The 17,956-nt window shown below is 45.0% G+C and overlaps 1 protein-coding gene across 1 annotated transcript in view; it reads right to left on the bottom strand.

Annotated features, from left to right (window-relative positions):
• Positions 1 to 1,424: 1,424 nt before the first annotated feature.
• Positions 1,425 to 17,956, bottom strand: part of LOC139170177 (serine/threonine-protein phosphatase 2A 55 kDa regulatory subunit B gamma isoform-like) — a 40,981-nt gene continuing 24,449 nt past the window's right edge. The window contains exons 4-10 of the mRNA XM_070757012.1: positions 17,407 to 17,572; positions 14,759 to 14,871; positions 11,592 to 11,769; positions 9,532 to 9,696; positions 5,705 to 5,874; positions 4,193 to 4,284; positions 1,425 to 1,983 (exon numbers count right to left, since the gene is read on the bottom strand). Of these exons, the coding sequence (XP_070613113.1) occupies positions 1,692 to 1,983; positions 4,193 to 4,284; positions 5,705 to 5,874; positions 9,532 to 9,696; positions 11,592 to 11,769; positions 14,759 to 14,871; positions 17,407 to 17,572 (1,176 nt within the window). The 3' untranslated portion in view covers positions 1,425 to 1,691. The remainder of the gene's footprint in view (positions 1,984 to 4,192; positions 4,285 to 5,704; positions 5,875 to 9,531; positions 9,697 to 11,591; positions 11,770 to 14,758; positions 14,872 to 17,406; positions 17,573 to 17,956) is intronic.

The raw sequence follows: 17,956 nt of genomic DNA, 5'->3' as shown, positions 1-17,956 counted from the left end.
AACGGGCTTCCAAACTCCATTTTCAACTGCAGCAGCTTCCTGCAACCCTCTGCCGGTGAAAGCAAAACTCAAGGGGGCCGCTTTAACGTTTGCAAGCTCCATTCTTGGCTGCGACAGCCTCCTGCAAACCTCTGCCAGGCAAAACAGCCCGGAAGAGCCACGTGCGGCCTTCCCGAATTCCATTTTTGCTGGCAGAGGCCCTGCGGCCTTTGCTGTTTCCAGGGTGGCCCTGTGGAAGAGATCTAAGCACCCCATGGGGCCAGATTTATTTATTTATTTATCTATTTATCTATTTATTTAATTTTATTTATTTAATTTTATTTATTTAATTTTATTTATTTAATTTTATTTTATTTTATTTATTAATTAATTAGATTTGTATGCCGCCCCTCTCCGTAGACTCGGGGCAGCTCACAACAAGAACAAGAACAATGTAAAAAACAAATCTAATAATTTAAAAACACTAAAAACCCCATTATTAAAAGCAAACGCACAAACATTCCATGTATAAACTGTATAGGCCCGGGGGAGATGTGTCAGTTCCCCCATGCCTGACGGCAGAGATAGGTCTTAAGAACTTTACGAAAGGCAAGGAGGGTGGGGGCAGTTCTAATCTCCGGGGGAGCTGGTTCCAGAGGGTCGGGCCCGCCACAGAGAAGGCTCTTCTCCTGGGTCCCGCTAAACGACATTGTTTAGTCGACGGGACCCGGAGAAGGCCAACTCTGTGGGACCTAACCGGTCGCTGGGATTTGTGTGGCAGAAGGCGGTCCCGGAGGTATTCTGGTCCGATGCCATGAAGGGCTTTATAGGTCATAACCAACACTTTGAATTGTGCCCGGAAATTGATCGGCAACCAATGCAGACTGTGGAGTGTTGGTGTGACATGGGCATATCTTGGAAAGCCCATGATTGCTCTCGCAGCTGCATTCTGCACGATCTGAAGTTTCCGAGCACTTTTCAAAGGTAGCCCCATGTAGAGAGCATTACAGTAGTCGAACCTCGAGGTGATGAGGGCATGAGTGACTGAGCAGTGAGTCCCGGTCCAGAAAGGGCCGCAACTGGTGCACCAGGCGAACCTGAGCAAACGCCCCCCTCGCCACAGCCGAAAGATGTTTCTCTAATGTGAGCTGTGGATCGAGGAGGATGCCCAAGTTGCGGACCCTCTCTGAGGGGGTCAATGATTCTCCCCCCAGGGTAATGGACGGACAGATGGAATTGTCCTTGGGAGGCAAGACCCACAGCCACTCCGTCTTATCCGGGTTGAGTTTGAGTCTGTTGACACCCATCCAGACCCCAACAGCCTCCAGGCACCGGCACATCACTTCCACTGCTCTGAGTTCCACGGGCTCTGAGTTTCAGACCCCTGCCCAAGAGTCTTTCAGTAACCAGAATAAAATGACAAGTAATGAAAAAGACGCCAGCCACCTGGTCATAAGGATAATTTATTTTTAAGATGACTGGCGGTTGCAATGAATTAAAATATAGAGTGGTCGCCAAGGGACTGGGTGGTGGGTTTTGGAATAATTAAATCCACATACATCTTATTGCTGCTGACATTTATTGGGGAGTAGGCTCCGTCGATTTGCAGGGTGTGTACTTCCCAATAAAGGCCATTCTCTCGTCAAGCACGTAGCGGTATCGGTCCCAAGACGTCCGTCTGTCTCTCTATCTCTCTCTTTCTCCAGTCGGACCTAATGCACTTCCGTGTTCATTTTGTCTTGAAAGATATACAGATTGTTTGTGGCTGCAATAGCAATGATGTTTTCCGTGGGGTGCCAGGCGGTGTGCAAAATTTTTTGGGTGAAGTCCAAGCTGTCGGCGCTGATATCGTCTTTCCGCCTCTTGCCCCCAGCGCACACGCGGCGCGGCTTCAGGATCGCTCGAGGCTTGCTGTTCTCGCGGGAGGCCTCCAGAGTCACGTCGCGCTTCGTGTTTCGGTCAAACATTCGGAAAAAGTTGTTATAGGCCCCGGTCATAATGACACTGCAGTAGAAGAAAAGCAGGGAGGTAAGTTAGCAAGCCAGGAAGGAGGGAAAACGCCCTGCACTGCAGCCCTTGCTCCGTGTTGGAAAGCTGCCAATGTGTTTTGTGCATAATGCTTCACGGCTGACATCCGCAGGCAGAGAATGCTGACTCTGTAAGGGAGAGTGTCAAATTCAAGGCCCACAGTATCCGGTCCATAGGGTACTTAAATCTGGCCTGCAAATAGCAAATATCAAACATCTTTCAGCTGTGGCGAGGGGGGCGTTTGCCCAGGTTTGCCTGGTGCACCAGTTGCGGCCCTATCTGGACCGGGACTCATTGCTCACAGTCACTCATGCCCTCATCACCTCGAGGTTCGACTACTGTAATGCTCTCTACATGGGGCTACCTTTGAAAAGTGTTCGGAAACTTCAGATCGTGCAGAATGCAGCTGCGAGAGCAATCATGGGCTTCCCTAAGTATGCCCATGTTTCACCAACACTCCGCAGTCTGCATTGGCTGCCGATCAATTTCCGGTCACAATTCAAAGTGTTGGTTATGACCTTTAAAGCCCTTCATGGCACTGGACCAGAATATCTCCGAGACCACCTTCTGCCGCACGAATCCCAGCGGCCGATTAGGTCCCACAGAGTGGGCCTTCTCCGGGTCCCGTCAACTAAACAATGTCGGTTGGCGGGCCCCAGGGGAAGAACCTTCTCTGTGGCGGCCCCGACTCTCTGGAACCAACTCCCCCCCAGAGATTAGAACTGCCCCTACTCTCCCTGCCTTTCGTAAACTCCTTAAGACCCACCTGTGTCGTCAGGCATGGGGTAACTGAATCACCTCCCCCGGGCATGTACAATTTATGCATGGTATGTTTGTGTGTATGTTTGCTTAGTAAATGGGTTTTTAAAAAATATTTTAAATTATATTTAGATTTGTCATGAATTGTTGTATCTTGCTGTGAGCCGCCCCGAGTCTGCGGAGAGGGGGGGCATACAAATCTAAATAAATGAATGAATGAATGAATGAATGAATGAATGAATGAATGAATGAATGAATGAATGAATGACTGAGCTGCGGTGCCTCTGCCAGCCAAAACAGGCCCCAGGAAGTGGGGGCAATGGCTAAATACCACCGTTGATTTCATTGCCAGCTCTGAAAGAGTTTCCAGCCAACTTTTCCCCATTTAATGGTATATTTATCTATTTATTTATTTGTGTGTGTGTGTGTCTGTCTGTCTATCTATCTATTGGATTTATATGCTGCCCTTCTCCAAGGATTCGGGGTGGCTTACAACATATCGAGAAACACAATATACAGTACAAATATCTAAAATCCAATTAATAATAAATAATTAATAATAATTCATTAGATTTGTATGCTGCCCCTCTCCGGAGACTCGGAGCGGCTCACAGCAATCACAACAATATGGCACCGGACCAGGGTATCTACGAGACCACCTTCTGCCGCATGAATCCCAACGACCGGTTAGGTCCCACAGAGTGGGCCTTCTCCGGGTCCCGTCAACAAAACAGTGTCGTTTGGCGGGGCCCAGGGGAAAAGCCTTCTCTGTGGCGGACCCGGACCTCTGGAACCAACTCCCCCCGGATATTAGAATTGCCCCCACCCTCCTTGCCTTTCGTAAGCTCCTTAAAACCCACCTCTGCCGCCAGGCATGGGGGAACTGAGATATTCTTTCCCCCTAGGCCTTTATAATTTATGCATGCTATGTTGGTTTGTAAGGATGTTTGGTTTTACAATACGGGTTTTTTTAGTTGTTTTAGTATTGGATTTATATGATGTTTTTTATTACTGTTGTTAGCTGCCCCGAGTCTATGGAGAGGGGCGGCATACAAATCCAATAAATAAATAATAAATAAATAAACAATATATAAATCCATTATTTAAAAAGAAACAAAACATTTTAAAAACCCATCATTAAGAAACATTCAATACAATCATACCATTCATAAAAACCAATTAATTAATTAGTTCCTTCCCTCCCTCCCCACCCAGTGGTTAGAATACAGTACTGCAGGCTAACTCTGCCGACTGCCAGAAGTTCGATCCTGGTCGGTTCAAGGTTGATTCAGCCTTCCGTCCTTCCGATGGGGTTAAAAGAGGACCCACAATTGTTGGGGGCAAGAGGCTTACTCTGTAAACTGCTTAGACTCAGTTGTAAAACCCTCTGAAGTGGTATATAAATCTTAAGTGCTATAGCTATTACCTGTCGGACCCGTTCCATGCACATTCAAATTTGTCAAAAATGCAGTCGTTTTCATAGAGTGAACACAACTTGCTTCTAAGGTAATCATGAACCTGTTTGGTGCAGAAAAGAAGTATGGGTCATTAGTCATCAGACCATTTGTCAGTAGTCCTTGTAGCATTACATCATCATCTTTTAATGGCCCCACAATCCCTTGCGGGGTGGAGTGTGGGCAACTAAATGGAGCTGAGTGTTTACTGGCCAGATGCCCTTCCCTGTCGCCAATGCAGAGTTTTGTTCAGCAGATATATTCTCATTGTGCCCAGAGAGAGAGAAATATCTGCCTCTACCTAGGATCGAACTCACAGCCTCCTGATTGTGAGGCGAGAGCTCCACCTGCTGCATCATGGAGATGCTGCAAAGGTTGTAACTGAAAAACAGTCAAAAGTCGCTTCCCCCCCATGCTGTTGAAACTGAACGGTCACTAAACGAACTGTTGTAAGTGAAGGACTCCTTGTATATTGTTTTTTAAAATGGCAATAAGAAAGGGAGGGATGGAGATAGAAAGAGGGGAGGAGTGAGAGAAAGAGTGAAGGAAGGAGAAAGAGGGAGAAAGAGGGAGGGGGAAAAAGAGAGGAGGGAAGGAGGGGGAGGTAAAGAAATAGAAGAAGAGAAAGGGAGGAAGCGGAGGGAGAGAGAAGGGAGGAAGGGAAGGCGAGAGAAAGGGAGAGGGAGGGAGGGAGAAAGAAGGGGAGCGAGGAATGGAGTGGAGAGAAAGGGAAGGCAGGAGAAAGGGAAGCAGGGAGGGGAGGAAGGGAAGGGGAAGGAGGGTGAAAGGGGGTAAGAAGAGAGGAAGGGAGAAAGAGAAAGAAAAGGGGAAGGAAAAAATGAGAAAGGAAAGAAGGGAGGGAGACGAAGAGGGAGGGGTAGAAAAAGGGGGAAGGAGGGGAGGGAGAAATGTGGGAGAGAGAGAAAGGGGAGGGAGGGGAAGGAAGGGGGAAGAAGAGGGAGAGGAAGGGAGAAAGAGGGAAGGAGAAGGAGGGAGAAGGGGAGGAGGGAAAGAGGAAGAGAGGAGGAAAGACGGATGGAAAGGGAAGGAGGGAGAAAGAGGAAGGAAGGAAGAGGGAAGGAGAGGGAGGGGGATAGAAAAAAGGGGAAGGACAAGGAGGGAGAAAGGGAAGGAAAGCGGGAGTGAGGAAGGGGAGAAAGGGAGAGGAAGAAAGGGGAAGGAGGGGGAGAGGGGGAAGAAGGGAGGGAGAAAGGGAAGGAGAGGGAGGAATAGAAAAAAAGGGGGAAGAAGGTAGAGGGAGAAAGAAAGAGAGACCGAGGACCATTGGTTTCCTTTTGCTTCAGTCCGGCCAAGAGTTCATTGGTTGGAGAGCCTCCTGGGTAGGTGGGCTTTGGTGTGGAGAAAAAGAGCATCCCAACCCCTCTTACGTGGCCCAATCTCTTGGGCCCAAGGACACTGTGACCCTTAGCTAGACCCATGGTGTTTATGGATTGGCGTCTATAGAAAGATGCGGGGGGAAATACCTGATATATTTCTATAGGCTTTGTTTCCATATTCAGATCCCAAACTTTGACAGTGAGGTAATCCCTCGCTAGCAAGTAGCGTCCGCTGTGGCTGAATTTCACATCTGACACCGAAGAAATAATTTCGGAGAAAAAGGAACGGCTGCTGGGATCTTCTGGTTCTTCAAAAACTGGGGAAGGAATGGAAGGAAGGAAGGAAGGAGGGAAAAAAGAAGTAAGAGAAGAGAAAGGGAGGGAGGGAGGGGGAGAGAAGGAAGGGAGGAGACGGAGGGAAGGAAGGAGAGAAGAAAGGGAGGGAGGGAAGAAGAGAGGGAGGGTGGAAGAAGGAAGGGAGGAGAGAAGAGATGGAGGAATGGGAGGGGGAAGAAAAAAGGAGGGTGGGTGGAAGGGAAGGAAGGAAAGAGGGAGGGACAGGAGAAGAAAAGGAGGGAAAGAGGAAGAGAAGAGGGAGGGAGGTTGAGAGAAGGAAGGAAGAAGAGGGAAGAAGGAGGGAAGGAAGGAGATAAGAAAGGGAGGGAGGGAAGAAGAGAGGGAGGGTGGGAGAAGGGAGGAGAGAAGAGATGGAGGAAAGAGAGTGGGAAAGAGAAGAGGGAGGGTAGGTGGAAGGGAAGGAAGGAAAGAGGGAGGGACAAGAGAAGAAAGGGAGGGAAGGAGGAAGAGAAGAGGGAGGGAGGGTGAGAGAAGGAAGGAGAGGGAAGGAAGGAGAGAAGAGAAAGAGAGAGAAAGAAGGAGGGAAGAGAAGAAAGGGAGGGAAGGAGGGAGGGAGGAAGAGAAGAGAGGGTGGGAGAGAAGAAGGAAGGAGGGAAGGGAGGGAGGGAGGAAGAGAAGAAAGAGGGAAGGAAGGAGGAAAGAAGAGAAGAGAGGGTTAGAGATGGGAGGAGAAAAGAAAGGGAGCAAGGCAAGAAGAGAGGGAGGGTGGGAGTGAAGGAGGGAGGGAGAAAAAGGAGAAGGAAGGAAGGAGAGAGAAAAGGGAGGGAAGGAGGGAGGGAAGAAAAGGAAGGTGAGGGAAGGAACAGAGGAGAGGAGAGTGGGAGGAAAGGAAGGAAGAAAAAGAAAATTTAGAAGCATGTCACATTTCTACATAGCTGCTTTTCCTATGACATTTAACATTTCTCATTTTGTCAAGTCTTTTGCACATTTCCACTTGCGGTGCACATCAAAGGAAGCCTGTCTTCCGATTCCTCCTTTCCTTGTGGTGTCGTGTCCCGTCTCTTGTGAAAAGTTCCGCGATCAAAACCAGACAAATCATTCCTTACCCTTCTACAAACCTGCCTCGTCATGTCGTCACATGAGGCATTGCACCTTCCCCCCTTCCCTAAAACGGGGGTGGCCGTGGGCAGCGCATGATGCATCCGGCCCCTGGGCCATGAGTTCGACGCTCCTCTTCTGCAGAGTATGTCTCTCTCTCATGGCCACAAGAGAAGAAATAAACCTGGATCTTGGCTCCGCCGTTTTCTGTTTAAACAAAGCTAAACCTGGCGAGGCGTTTCTAATCCTTGCAAATCCGACCGTCCGGAGGCGAAATTCAAAATTCTCCCCAATCGGTTCTGTGGGCGTGGCTTGGAGGGCGTGGCAGGGGAAGGATGCTGCAAAATCCCCATTCACACTCCACTCTGGGGCCAGCCAGCCAGAGCTGGTATCTTCTGGTGCTTTGAAGAACTCAAAATTTCCGCTGCGGGTTCGCTAGAACCTGTTGAATTTCACCCCTGTGGCCGTTCCCGGTCTTGCGGCTGAGACCAAGTGGGGGTTGCGGCTACTGGTGCACTGCGCATGCAGCTTCCTGTGCCTGGCGTGCACATGTGCGTGTCGCAGCGAGATTTTGCTTCTGCGCATGTGCAGAAAGCAAAATCTTGCAAGGGACATGCATAGAAACAGAAGTCTGACGGCAGAAAAAGACCTCATGGTCCATCTAGTCTGCCCTTGTACTATTTTCTGTATTTTATCTTAGGATGGATATATGTTTATCCCAGGCATGTCTAAATTCAGTTACTGTGGATTTACCAACCATGTCTGCTGGAAGTTTGTTCCAAGGATCTACTACTCTTTCAGTAAAATAATATTTTCTCATGTTGCTTTTGATCTTTCCCCCAACTAACTTCAGATTGTGTCCCCTTGTTCTTGTGTTCACTTTCCTATTAAAAACACTTCCCTCCTGGACCTTATTTAACCCTTTAATATATTTAAATGTTTCGATCATGTCCCCCCTTTTCCTTCTGTCCTCCAGACTGTACAGATTGAGTTCATTAAGTCTTTCCTGATACGTTTTATGCTTAATTGGACCCGTTCAATTTTATCCATATCTTTTTGTAGGTGAGGTCTCCAGAACTGGACACAGTATTATTCCAAATGTGGTTTTACCAGCGCTCTATACAGCGGGATCACAATCTCCCTCTTCCTGCTTGTTATACCTCTAGCTATGCAGCCAAGCAGTCTACTTGCTTTCCCTACTTCCTGACTGCACTGTTCATCCATTTTGAGACTGTCAGAAATCATTACCCCAAATCCTTCTCTTCTGAAGTTTTTGCTAACACAGAACTGCCAGTACAATACTCAGATTGAGGATTCATTTTGACCAAGTGCATTATTTTATATTTGGAAACATTAAACTGCAGTTTCCATTATTCGACCATTTATCTAGTAAAGCTAAATCATTTACCATATTACAGGCGCCTCCAGGATGCGCAAGAGATTTCGGCAATTGTTTTGCTTCCATACATGCGCAGAAGCAAAACAATCACCGAAATTTTGCATGCGTGCGCATCCCCGCACGAGATTTTGCTTCTGTACATGCGCAGAAATAAAATCTCAATGGAGTGTGCATGTACGGCATAGACCTGAAGCTGCGCACACAGCTCAACTTTTACTAGCGGTGTGCCATCCCCATCCGTTCCAATAAGAACCTGCTAGGATACTTGGCTGCATAGCTAGAGGTATAACAAGCAGGAAGAGGGAGATTGTGATCCCCTTATATAGAGCGCTGGTGAGACCACATTTGGAATACAGTACTATGTTCAGTTCTGGAGACCTCACCTACAAAAAGATATTGACAAAATTGAACGGGTCCAAAGACGGGCTACAAGAATGGTGGAAGGTCTTCTCGGAGATCGGAGGAAAAAAGCAAGCCCAGGGAGGAGATCCTCCTTGCAGCTGCTTCACTCCACGTGTATAAACAAATTGTGATATATGTATCTATAAAACAATAAAAAGATTTGCAAAAAAAAAAAAGAATGGTGGAAGGTCTTAAGCATAAAACGTATCAGGAAAGACTTAATGAACTCAATCTGTATAGTCTGGAGGACAGAAGGAAAAGGGGGACATGATCGAAACATTTAAATCTGTCAAAGGGCTAAATAAGGTTCAGGAGGGAAGTGTTTTTAATAAGAAAGTGAACACAAGAACAAGGGGACACAATCTGAAGTTAATTGGGGGAAAGATAAAAAGCAACGTGAGAAAATATTATTTCACTGAAAGAGTAGTAGATCCTTGGAACAAACTTCCAGCAGACGTGGTTGGTAAATCCACAGTAACTGAATTGAAACATGCCTGGGATAAACATAGATCCATCCTAAGATAAAATACAGAAATAGTATAAGGGCAGACTAGATGGACCATGAGGTCTTTTTCTGCCGTCAGTCTTCTATGTTTCTATGTTTCTATGCTACTGGCTGAGATGGAACAGGCTCAACTACTCTTGTCTTCCTCAAGCGACAGGAAGAAAAAGTTAACACAAAACCCCCCTTTGCATGTACCCCAACAAAAACAAAATATCTCCCCGTGCCCTGCCGCCCCGCTGAAAGCTCCGGGGAGAAGGCAGCTCCATAACCTACTCTTGAAATGCTTGTCACAGAGCGCCGAGGCCCTCATGTCGCACAGCCGGAGAGACCCTTTACTGCTGCTGTAGACAAAGAGGTTGCAGTGGTGAGGATGGAACTCCGAGGCTGTGATGACTTCCGTCAGGTCCTCCATGTTGTCGGGTTTGATGTCCACAATGTCTGCGTTGGGAAGGCCGGTTAAGGAAAATCATGGCCAGGCGCTAGCAACCGAGAATTTGCGAAAGCTTTATTGCTCAGTGCCTATATTACGAGAATCCTAGTTAATATACACCGCTCCAAACTTGAGTGTAAAAAATATGATTTCAACCATCGAGTTATCGAAGCGTGGAACTCATTGCCGGACTCAATTGTGTCAAACCCTAACCCCCAACATTTCTCCCTTAGACTCTCCACGATTGACCTCTCCAGGTTCCTAAGAGGCCAGTAAGGGGCGTACATAAGTGCACTGGTGTGCCTTTCGTCCCCTGTCCAATTGTCTTTCCTTTTTCTCACTTGTCATATATATTTTCTTTCTTTCATATATCCTCTCCTCTAAGTTCACTTTACCCTTATATATATTACTACATGTCCATTTTTCTTCCTATGTATTTGTGTATTGGACGAATGAATGAATGAATGAATGAATGAATGAATAAATAAATAAATAAATAAATAAATAAAAGTGTTGGTAATGACCTTTAAAGCCCTACATTGCATTGGGCCAGAATACATCCGGAACCGCCTTCTACCGCACGAATCCCAGCGGCCGATAAGGTCCCACAGAGTTGGCCTTCTCCGGGTCCCGTCGACCAAACAATGTTGTTTGGCGGGCCCCAGGGGAAGAGCCTTCTCTGTGGTGGCTCCGGCCCTCTGGAACCAACTCCCCCCAGAGATTACAACGGCCCCCACCCTCCTTGTCTTTTGCAAATTACATAAGACCCACCTTTGTCGCCAGGCATGGGGGAGTTAAGTTATCCTTCCCCCCTAGGGTACTACAAGTTATGCATGGTATGTTTGTGTGTATGTTTGGGGGTTTTTTTAATAATAAGGGTTTTTTAGTTGTTTTTATTAATTGGATTGTTCATGTCATTTTACCACTGTTGTTAGCCGCCCCGAGTCTGCGGAGAGGGGCGGCATACAAATCCAATAAATAATAATAATAATAATAATAATAATAATAATAATAATAATAACCTGGAGAGATTTGAACTGCAAGATTGCAGTCAGCCGGCAGTCAGCAGAAGTAGCCTGCAGTACTGCACTCTGACCACTGCACCACCAGAGCTCTTTGGAAGGCTGTTTATGGGCATAAACTTCAGATCGTGTAGAATGCAGCTGCGAGAGCAATCATGGGCTTCCCTAGGTATGCCCATGTTACACCAACACTCCGCAGTCTGCATTGGTTGCCGATCAATTTCTGGTCACAATTCAAAGTGTTGGTTATGACCTACAAAGCCCTTCATGGCATCGGACCAGAATATCTCCGGGACTGCCTTCTGCTGCACGAATCCCAGCGACCGATTAGGTCCCACAGAGTTGGCCTTCTCCGGGTCCCGTCGACTAAACAATGTCGTCTGGCAGGTCCCAGTAGAAGAGCCTTCTCTGTGGTGGCCCCAACTCTTTGAAACCAGCTCCCCCCGGAGATTAGAACTGCCCCCACCCTCCTTGCCTTCCGTAAACTCCTTAAAACTCACCTCTGCCGTCAGGCATGGGGGAATTGAGGCATTCCCCCCTCCCCCGGGCCTATACAATTTATGCATGGTATGTCTGCGTGTATGTCTGGTTTAATAATGGGGTTTTTAAAATTTGTAAAATTTATTAGATTTGTTGTGAATTGTTTTATTATATGTTGTGAGCCACCCCGAGTCTACGGAGAGGGGCGGCATACAAATCTAATAAATGAATGAATGAATGAATGAATGAATGAATGAATGAATGAATGAATAAACAAATGAACAAACAAATAAACAAACAAACAAATAAATAACAGAGAAAAAAAGAATGCTTTGCATGGGAGAACAGGTGTTTGTTTGCATTGGAGGTGCCCGAAATCTACAGGCGACGTCAAAGGATACTGAAGCTCCGGTCAGTAATGGCTAAGTGCCAAAGGTTAATCCTGAGATCGTCTGCAGACATATATGTCTCACAATCGCTGTTGACCGAAATGGAGTTCACGTGGTAGGTGTGGCCGTTTGCAAAAATTTTCCTGGGGCTGACTTCAACCATCAGGTCAGTGGGCTTCAGCACAGGGACCTGCAGAAACAAATAAAAACAGGTTGGCTTCTTCTTCGAGGGGCTTGGGAAAGGAGTGTATCGTACAAATAGACCTCCAATTACAATAGTTTGCTTAGTGATCCATTCGAAGTTGTGGGGGAAATTACTTACGACCATTTTTTGGCCTTGCAACCACCGCTGCTGTCCTGTCCAGGTGAGACACTGGCAGGAATTAAAATTCACACACCCAGCCATAAAATATAAAATTGAGACATATTGCTTAAAACAGGCATAGCATAAAATGGTTTAAAGTCAAAGGCATATTTAGTCCATTCTGAGCAGTGTTTCTAGGCTAATGGCTCTCAAATAAGCACAGTCTTGGGCTGGAATCAAAAAGCTCATTAAAAAGTCTCTTTGAAGTAATTCTGTCAATCACCCAACTCACAGCATCTCGGCAGAGCTCTCCTAAGAAGCAGATTGCAGTTCTTAAAGCTGTCTTAGGGAGGAATGATCTCTAAGCTATGGAGCCTGCACCCCACCATTGTTAGAATGTTGTCACTCACACTGATTCACCGTTAGACTTATATAGTCAGAAGGTGTGGCCAAGTGTTCTATAGAGCTATTAATGCACAGACCCTTTCCTTCTCAAATACTCTTGTCAACTAATAGTCCTTCTCACTCCTGCATCTATAGGCTCTCTTCGTCATCTTCTGAGTCACTCAATACCACCTCTGGAGGTGACACAGTCTCTGGTTGGCTTTCACTCCTCATCCTCTCCACTCTCAGATTCGGGTGCCAAAAACACTGACCTAGGATATCAAAATGCTCCTATCTCAATCTTCGAAGTCTGTGATCAGTTGAGCAGGACATGGACTAACCACAACAGCTGCATTCTACACCCACCCACCCCGGTCATGTGAGCCAGCAATATTACTCATGGTTCAATCTCTTCTTAGTCAACCATTCGTATCTCCTAGGCCCTTTGAACTCTAGCATCCAGCAGAAACTCTTCCCCTGAGTCACTCAGTACAGGAAATGCTAAATCATTCCTGACAGGAAGTGCTCACTCACTCATGCCAGGAAGTGCAGAAGGCCCTGGTTGTTCTGAAACCTGACCCCTCATCAATTTTACTGTAACTCTCAGGTGCCAGAAATACAGGACGCCTGCCTCACCCCTCCACAATCTCTGCGTCCTCTGAGTCCATAACTATTTGCACAGGACACAAGTGAAACGTCACATCACTTTTTCCCAAAAAGAAGATGGGGTCTTATTTTCTTTTCTTTTCTTTTTTTTGCAAATCTTTTTATTGTTTTATAGATACATATATCACAATTTGTTTATACAGTTTACAGGTCTTATCCAACTTTTTTACCGGTTACAGTTGTTATATGGATAATATTAACTTAATACTATGCAATGCAAAACAGGGTAAAAACATTCAAATGGTATTTTCTTTTCTTTTTTTAAGGTTTGTACTGCTATTTTGTATAAGGTTATACAAATCTTTTCCTTTGAATCCACTCGTGCCAATTGTTCCACATGCTTTTAGTTTCGTTGATTCTGTTTCCCTTAAGTAGGTTTGTCAATTTATCCATTTCTGCACATGTATATATTTTTTCTATTATTAAATTTATATTGGGGGTCTGTTTGTTCTTCCATGTTTGTGCAATTGCAATTCTTGTAGCTGTATTTATGTGAGTCACTAAAAAAAGGGTTTGTTTCGAGTAAGATTTTTTCCAAATTCCGAGGAGCATCCCCTCCGGTGAGTACTCTATTTCCTCCTTCGTGATTTTCTTTAACCATTTGTAAATTGTTTCCCAAATTTTTTGGATTTTAGGGCAGGACCACCACATATGGAAGAAAGTTCCTTTTTCTTTATTGCATTTCCAACATACATTTTGTAGTGCTGGGTAAATTTTTGGGGTCTTATTTTCTTTTGACCCCATCTACCACCACCCCTGAAAAAACCCCACTAGGTCTTATTTTTGGTGAAACACGGTATCATTTTGCTTTCATTTCAGTTTAACTTTAGATCTTTAATCAGCAGTGGGAGTTTAAGCTCACATTCCCAGGTCCCGGTACGGAAAGATGCATCTATACAATAAGAATAACAAGTAAATATGTGAATAAATATGTGAATATTTATCCAATTGAAATGAATAAGAGGCACCCAAATCCTGCTCAGATGCTATTATAGCATGTGTGCTTAGAGAGCTCCATGAGTTGAAACCGTGCAACAAATATTTTAAAGAAGAGAAAGAATTAACAATCTAAGCTGTTGTGGTTAGCTCTGGCCCAGCTCCTGCCCCAAGGACTGTGGATGTGGGGGAGACATCCACATGCTGCAGGCCTATTGTGACCCCGGTGGAATCTGCTGATGAAGGCTCCTCTGACCAAGAAGACAAGAGTGACAGGGAGGAGGAGAGTAGGGCAGACAGCTCAGAAGGAGATCAATTATCTAGCTCCTCCTTGGATTCAGAACAAGAGTTAATGATACAGCCACACATGCGGAGAGCGATGCATAGGCAACAACAACTGAGAGATTATTATCAAAGAAAATGAGGCCACCTGTGGTTGGGTGGGGCTGTGGTAATTAGTGAGGTTGCTATAAATAGCAGCCTGTGGGTTTGGCCATTGTGGAGGATTATCTGATCGTTGTGTTTCGCAACTTCTTTACTGACTTTGACCTTTTGTGTGCTGATTTTCCCCCGCTTTGAAACTAAACCAGGGCAAAGTGTATTTCACTTTGTGAAAGAAGAAGAACTGTGAATTGCCTCACAGCTTTAAGCTAAGTATCACAAAACTGATAAGGGACTTGTACAAATTACCAGTTTGTTTGGAGACGAGTGCTCTTTGCTATACCAAAAGAGGGCTTGGTTTAAGTGAATTTTCATTATAAAGAACATTGTTTTGAATTTTCAAACGTGTGTGTGTCTGAAATTTGGACCTGTGAATTTTTGGGAGGAGTCTACCAGAGAGCCCAACAGAACATAAGCCAGGGGGGGGGAAAAATTTCAAAGCACTCACCTGAAGTGAAGTCACCATAGATAATTGCTTGAGCTTCCCTTCCTCATCTTTTAAATTATATCCCTCGGGTTTCTTATCTCGCTCGGTAATCTTCCACAATTTAATAGTTTTATCTTCAAACAAAGCAAAAGGCCGTTGTAGTTATGAAAAGGAACACGTTCCTCTTTTAGTCTCATCGCTTCGTTTTTAACATTAACACAGGTAATTTCTCGACTTACAAGAAGTTTGTTTATGGGCAAAGGTTACTGTTAGCAGTGTTCCCTCTAATTTTTTTGGGGGGGGCGGAAAAGTATAGTGTCTGAGCGGCAGTCCCTTTGGGACTGGGCGGCACAGAAATAATAAGTAAGTAAGTAAGTAAGTAAGTAAGTAAGTAAATAAACAAACAAACAAACAAACAACCCTGTTTTGCCTCAGAGAATTTCAAAATAAAATACTGTACTGTGTGTCTATAACAGTGAGCTCATAATAGGGCAACTCTATCAATATCAAAATGCCACTTAAATAGTTGAGCTAGTTTCAAACTAGATTTTGATTTTCTTTCTCTCTTCCTTACTCCCATTCTTTTTCTTTCTCTTTTCCTTCCTCTCTTTTTTCTATCTGTTTCTCTCTCTTCCTCTCTTCCTCTCTCTCTCCTTCCCTCTCGGCTTCTGGGCAGGTTTGGAAAACTCTGAGTTGATGATGATTTTTAAGTGTGCGATTGCTCACTGCTCAGCTTAGAGGGAACTATGACTGTTAGTACTATCTATATAACTGGTTGGGTTTGGCAATATATAAACAAGCTAATAATGTATGCTTACATGTACTGGAACACTATTGCTTTAAGAGTTACTGTTACAGATTGCCATAAGAGGGAACCAGAAGCAAGATTCTCTCTCTCTCTGATTTTCTCTGACTCTCCCTGCTATTTCTATTATGTTCCCTGTGACTGCTGTAGTAAGAACTGTGTGTTAAATGATGGTTTATGTATTTGTAAGCTAGCAAGTAAAGCTTATAGTTTTGTATATGTATCGACTGATTTAACTGTGTGTCGCAGAAATGGGTGATTAATTAACGGCTTGCCACATTATCTGTAGAAGGCTTGATGTTTATGGGAACGTGAGAGGGGTGGTTTTAATGAAGGGACAGAAGCAGCCACAAAGCATTTTTCCAAGGGGTTCAAGGCCATCCTATGTGTTGTGGTTAGCTCTGGCCCAGCTCCTGCCCCAAGGACTGTGGATGTGGGGGAGACATCCACATGCTGCAGGCCTGTTTTGCCCCCGGTGGAATCTGCTGATGAAGGCTCCTCTGACCAAGAAGACATGAGTGACAGGGAGGAGGAGAGTGTGGCAGACAGCTCAGAAGGAGATCAATTATCTATCTCCTCCTTGGATTCAGAACAAGAGTTAATGATACAGCCACGCATGCGGAGAGTAATGCATAGGCAACAACAACTGAGAGATTATTATCAAAGAAAATGAGGCCACCTGTGGTTGGGTGGGGCTGTGGTAATTAGTGAGGCTGCTATAAAGAGCAGCCTGTGGGTTTGGCCATTGTGGAGGATTATCTGCTCATTGTGTTTTGTGACTGCTTTACTGACTTTGACCTTTTGTGTGCTGATTTTCCCCCGTTTTGAAACTAAACCAGGGCAAAGTGTGTTTCACTTTGTGAAAGAAGAAGGACTGTGAATTGCCTCACAGCTGCAAGCTAAGTATCACAGAACTGATAAGGGACTTGTACAAATTACCAGTTTGTTTGGAGACCAGTGCTCTTTGCTATATCAAAAGAGGGCTTGGTTTAAGTGAATTTTCATTATAAAGAACATTGTTTTGAATTTTCAAACATGTGTGTGTCTGAAATTGTATCTGTGCATTTTTGGGAGGATTCTACCAGAGAGCTCGACAGAACACTATGCCCACCCACCTGGCGGAAACGGAAAGAGGACTGGCCACGCCGGTACAATCTGAATGGGCGACGTGACAAGTTTGTGGGTGGGGGACAAGGGATGTGAACTTTCAACTGAGTGGGAAACTCCGATTCGGGTTTCCCGGTGTAGGTGCCAGAATGGCTCCGGCAATAAATTGGAACTTTGCGGAAGTACTTTGACTCGGACTCTGATTTAGCCTGGATGCTACCTGGAACCTTGACACATGGGGCATGTTGTGTTGGTCAGCTAAACCCATGGGAATTCAAGATCATATAAGCCTGAAATCTACCTGCCGGACTCTGATCGGCCGCCCCGAGTCTTCGGAGAGGGGCGGCATACAAATCTAATAAATAATAATAATAATAATAATAATAATAATAATAATAATAATAGCAACGACTCTGGCATAAGCCCATGAAAGTGGTCCCAGTGGTACTTGGCACACTGTGCGCAGTGCCAAAGGATCTCAGCGGACATTTGAAAACCATTGGTATTGACAAAATCTCCATCTGTCAATTGCAAAAGGCCGCTTTACTGGGATCAGCAAACATAATTCACCGCTACATCACGCAGTCCTAGGTGCTTGGGAAGCGCCCGACTGGTGATGAAATACGAAATCCAGCATAGTGATCTCGTTTGCTGTGTTGTAATTGTACTGACATAATGATAATGATAATAATAATAATAATAATAATAATAATAATAATAATAATAATAATAACTGTGCGTTTTTGGATTTTTTTACCGTTTGTCGACAGAAGAGCCTGGGCTGCGTTCTGCTGCGGCAACCATTTTATCTTGTTTATTTTCTCCTCTATTTCCAAACTCTTCAAATAGTCAAATTCTGGTTCATGGCTCTGGAAGGTGCTGTAAACATTGTATTCGCCTTGGCAGTAAGGCGCATTTTTGCTCTGCAAAAACAAGAAAATATGACAATCAGGGTTGTTCGCTGCCTTCCGGCTGGGACGTGAGAATTGACGCCCTTAATTCTGGCCTAGGCATGATTGATTGGGATGCTTGATATGATATTTATTATTTATTTATTTATTATTTGGATTTGTATGCCGCCCCTCTCCGAAGACTCGGGGCGGCTCACAACAAGTGAAAAGCAATCCAATACATAATCCAATTAATTAAAATATTGAAAAATTTAAAAAACCCCATATACTAAAATACATACACACAAGCATACCATATATAAATTCAACGTGCCCAGGGGGAGATGTTTAGTTTCCCCATGCCTGATGGCAAAGGTGGGTTTTGAGGAGTTTGCGGAAGGCAGGAAGAGTAGGGGC

The sequence above is a fragment of the Erythrolamprus reginae genome, chromosome 7 (genome assembly GCF_031021105.1).
Source record: "Erythrolamprus reginae isolate rEryReg1 chromosome 7, rEryReg1.hap1, whole genome shotgun sequence".
NCBI classification, from domain to species: domain Eukaryota; kingdom Metazoa; phylum Chordata; class Lepidosauria; order Squamata; family Dipsadidae; genus Erythrolamprus; species Erythrolamprus reginae.
Note: the sequence above shows the minus strand (reverse complement) of the source record. Positions and strands in the feature narration are given on the sequence as shown.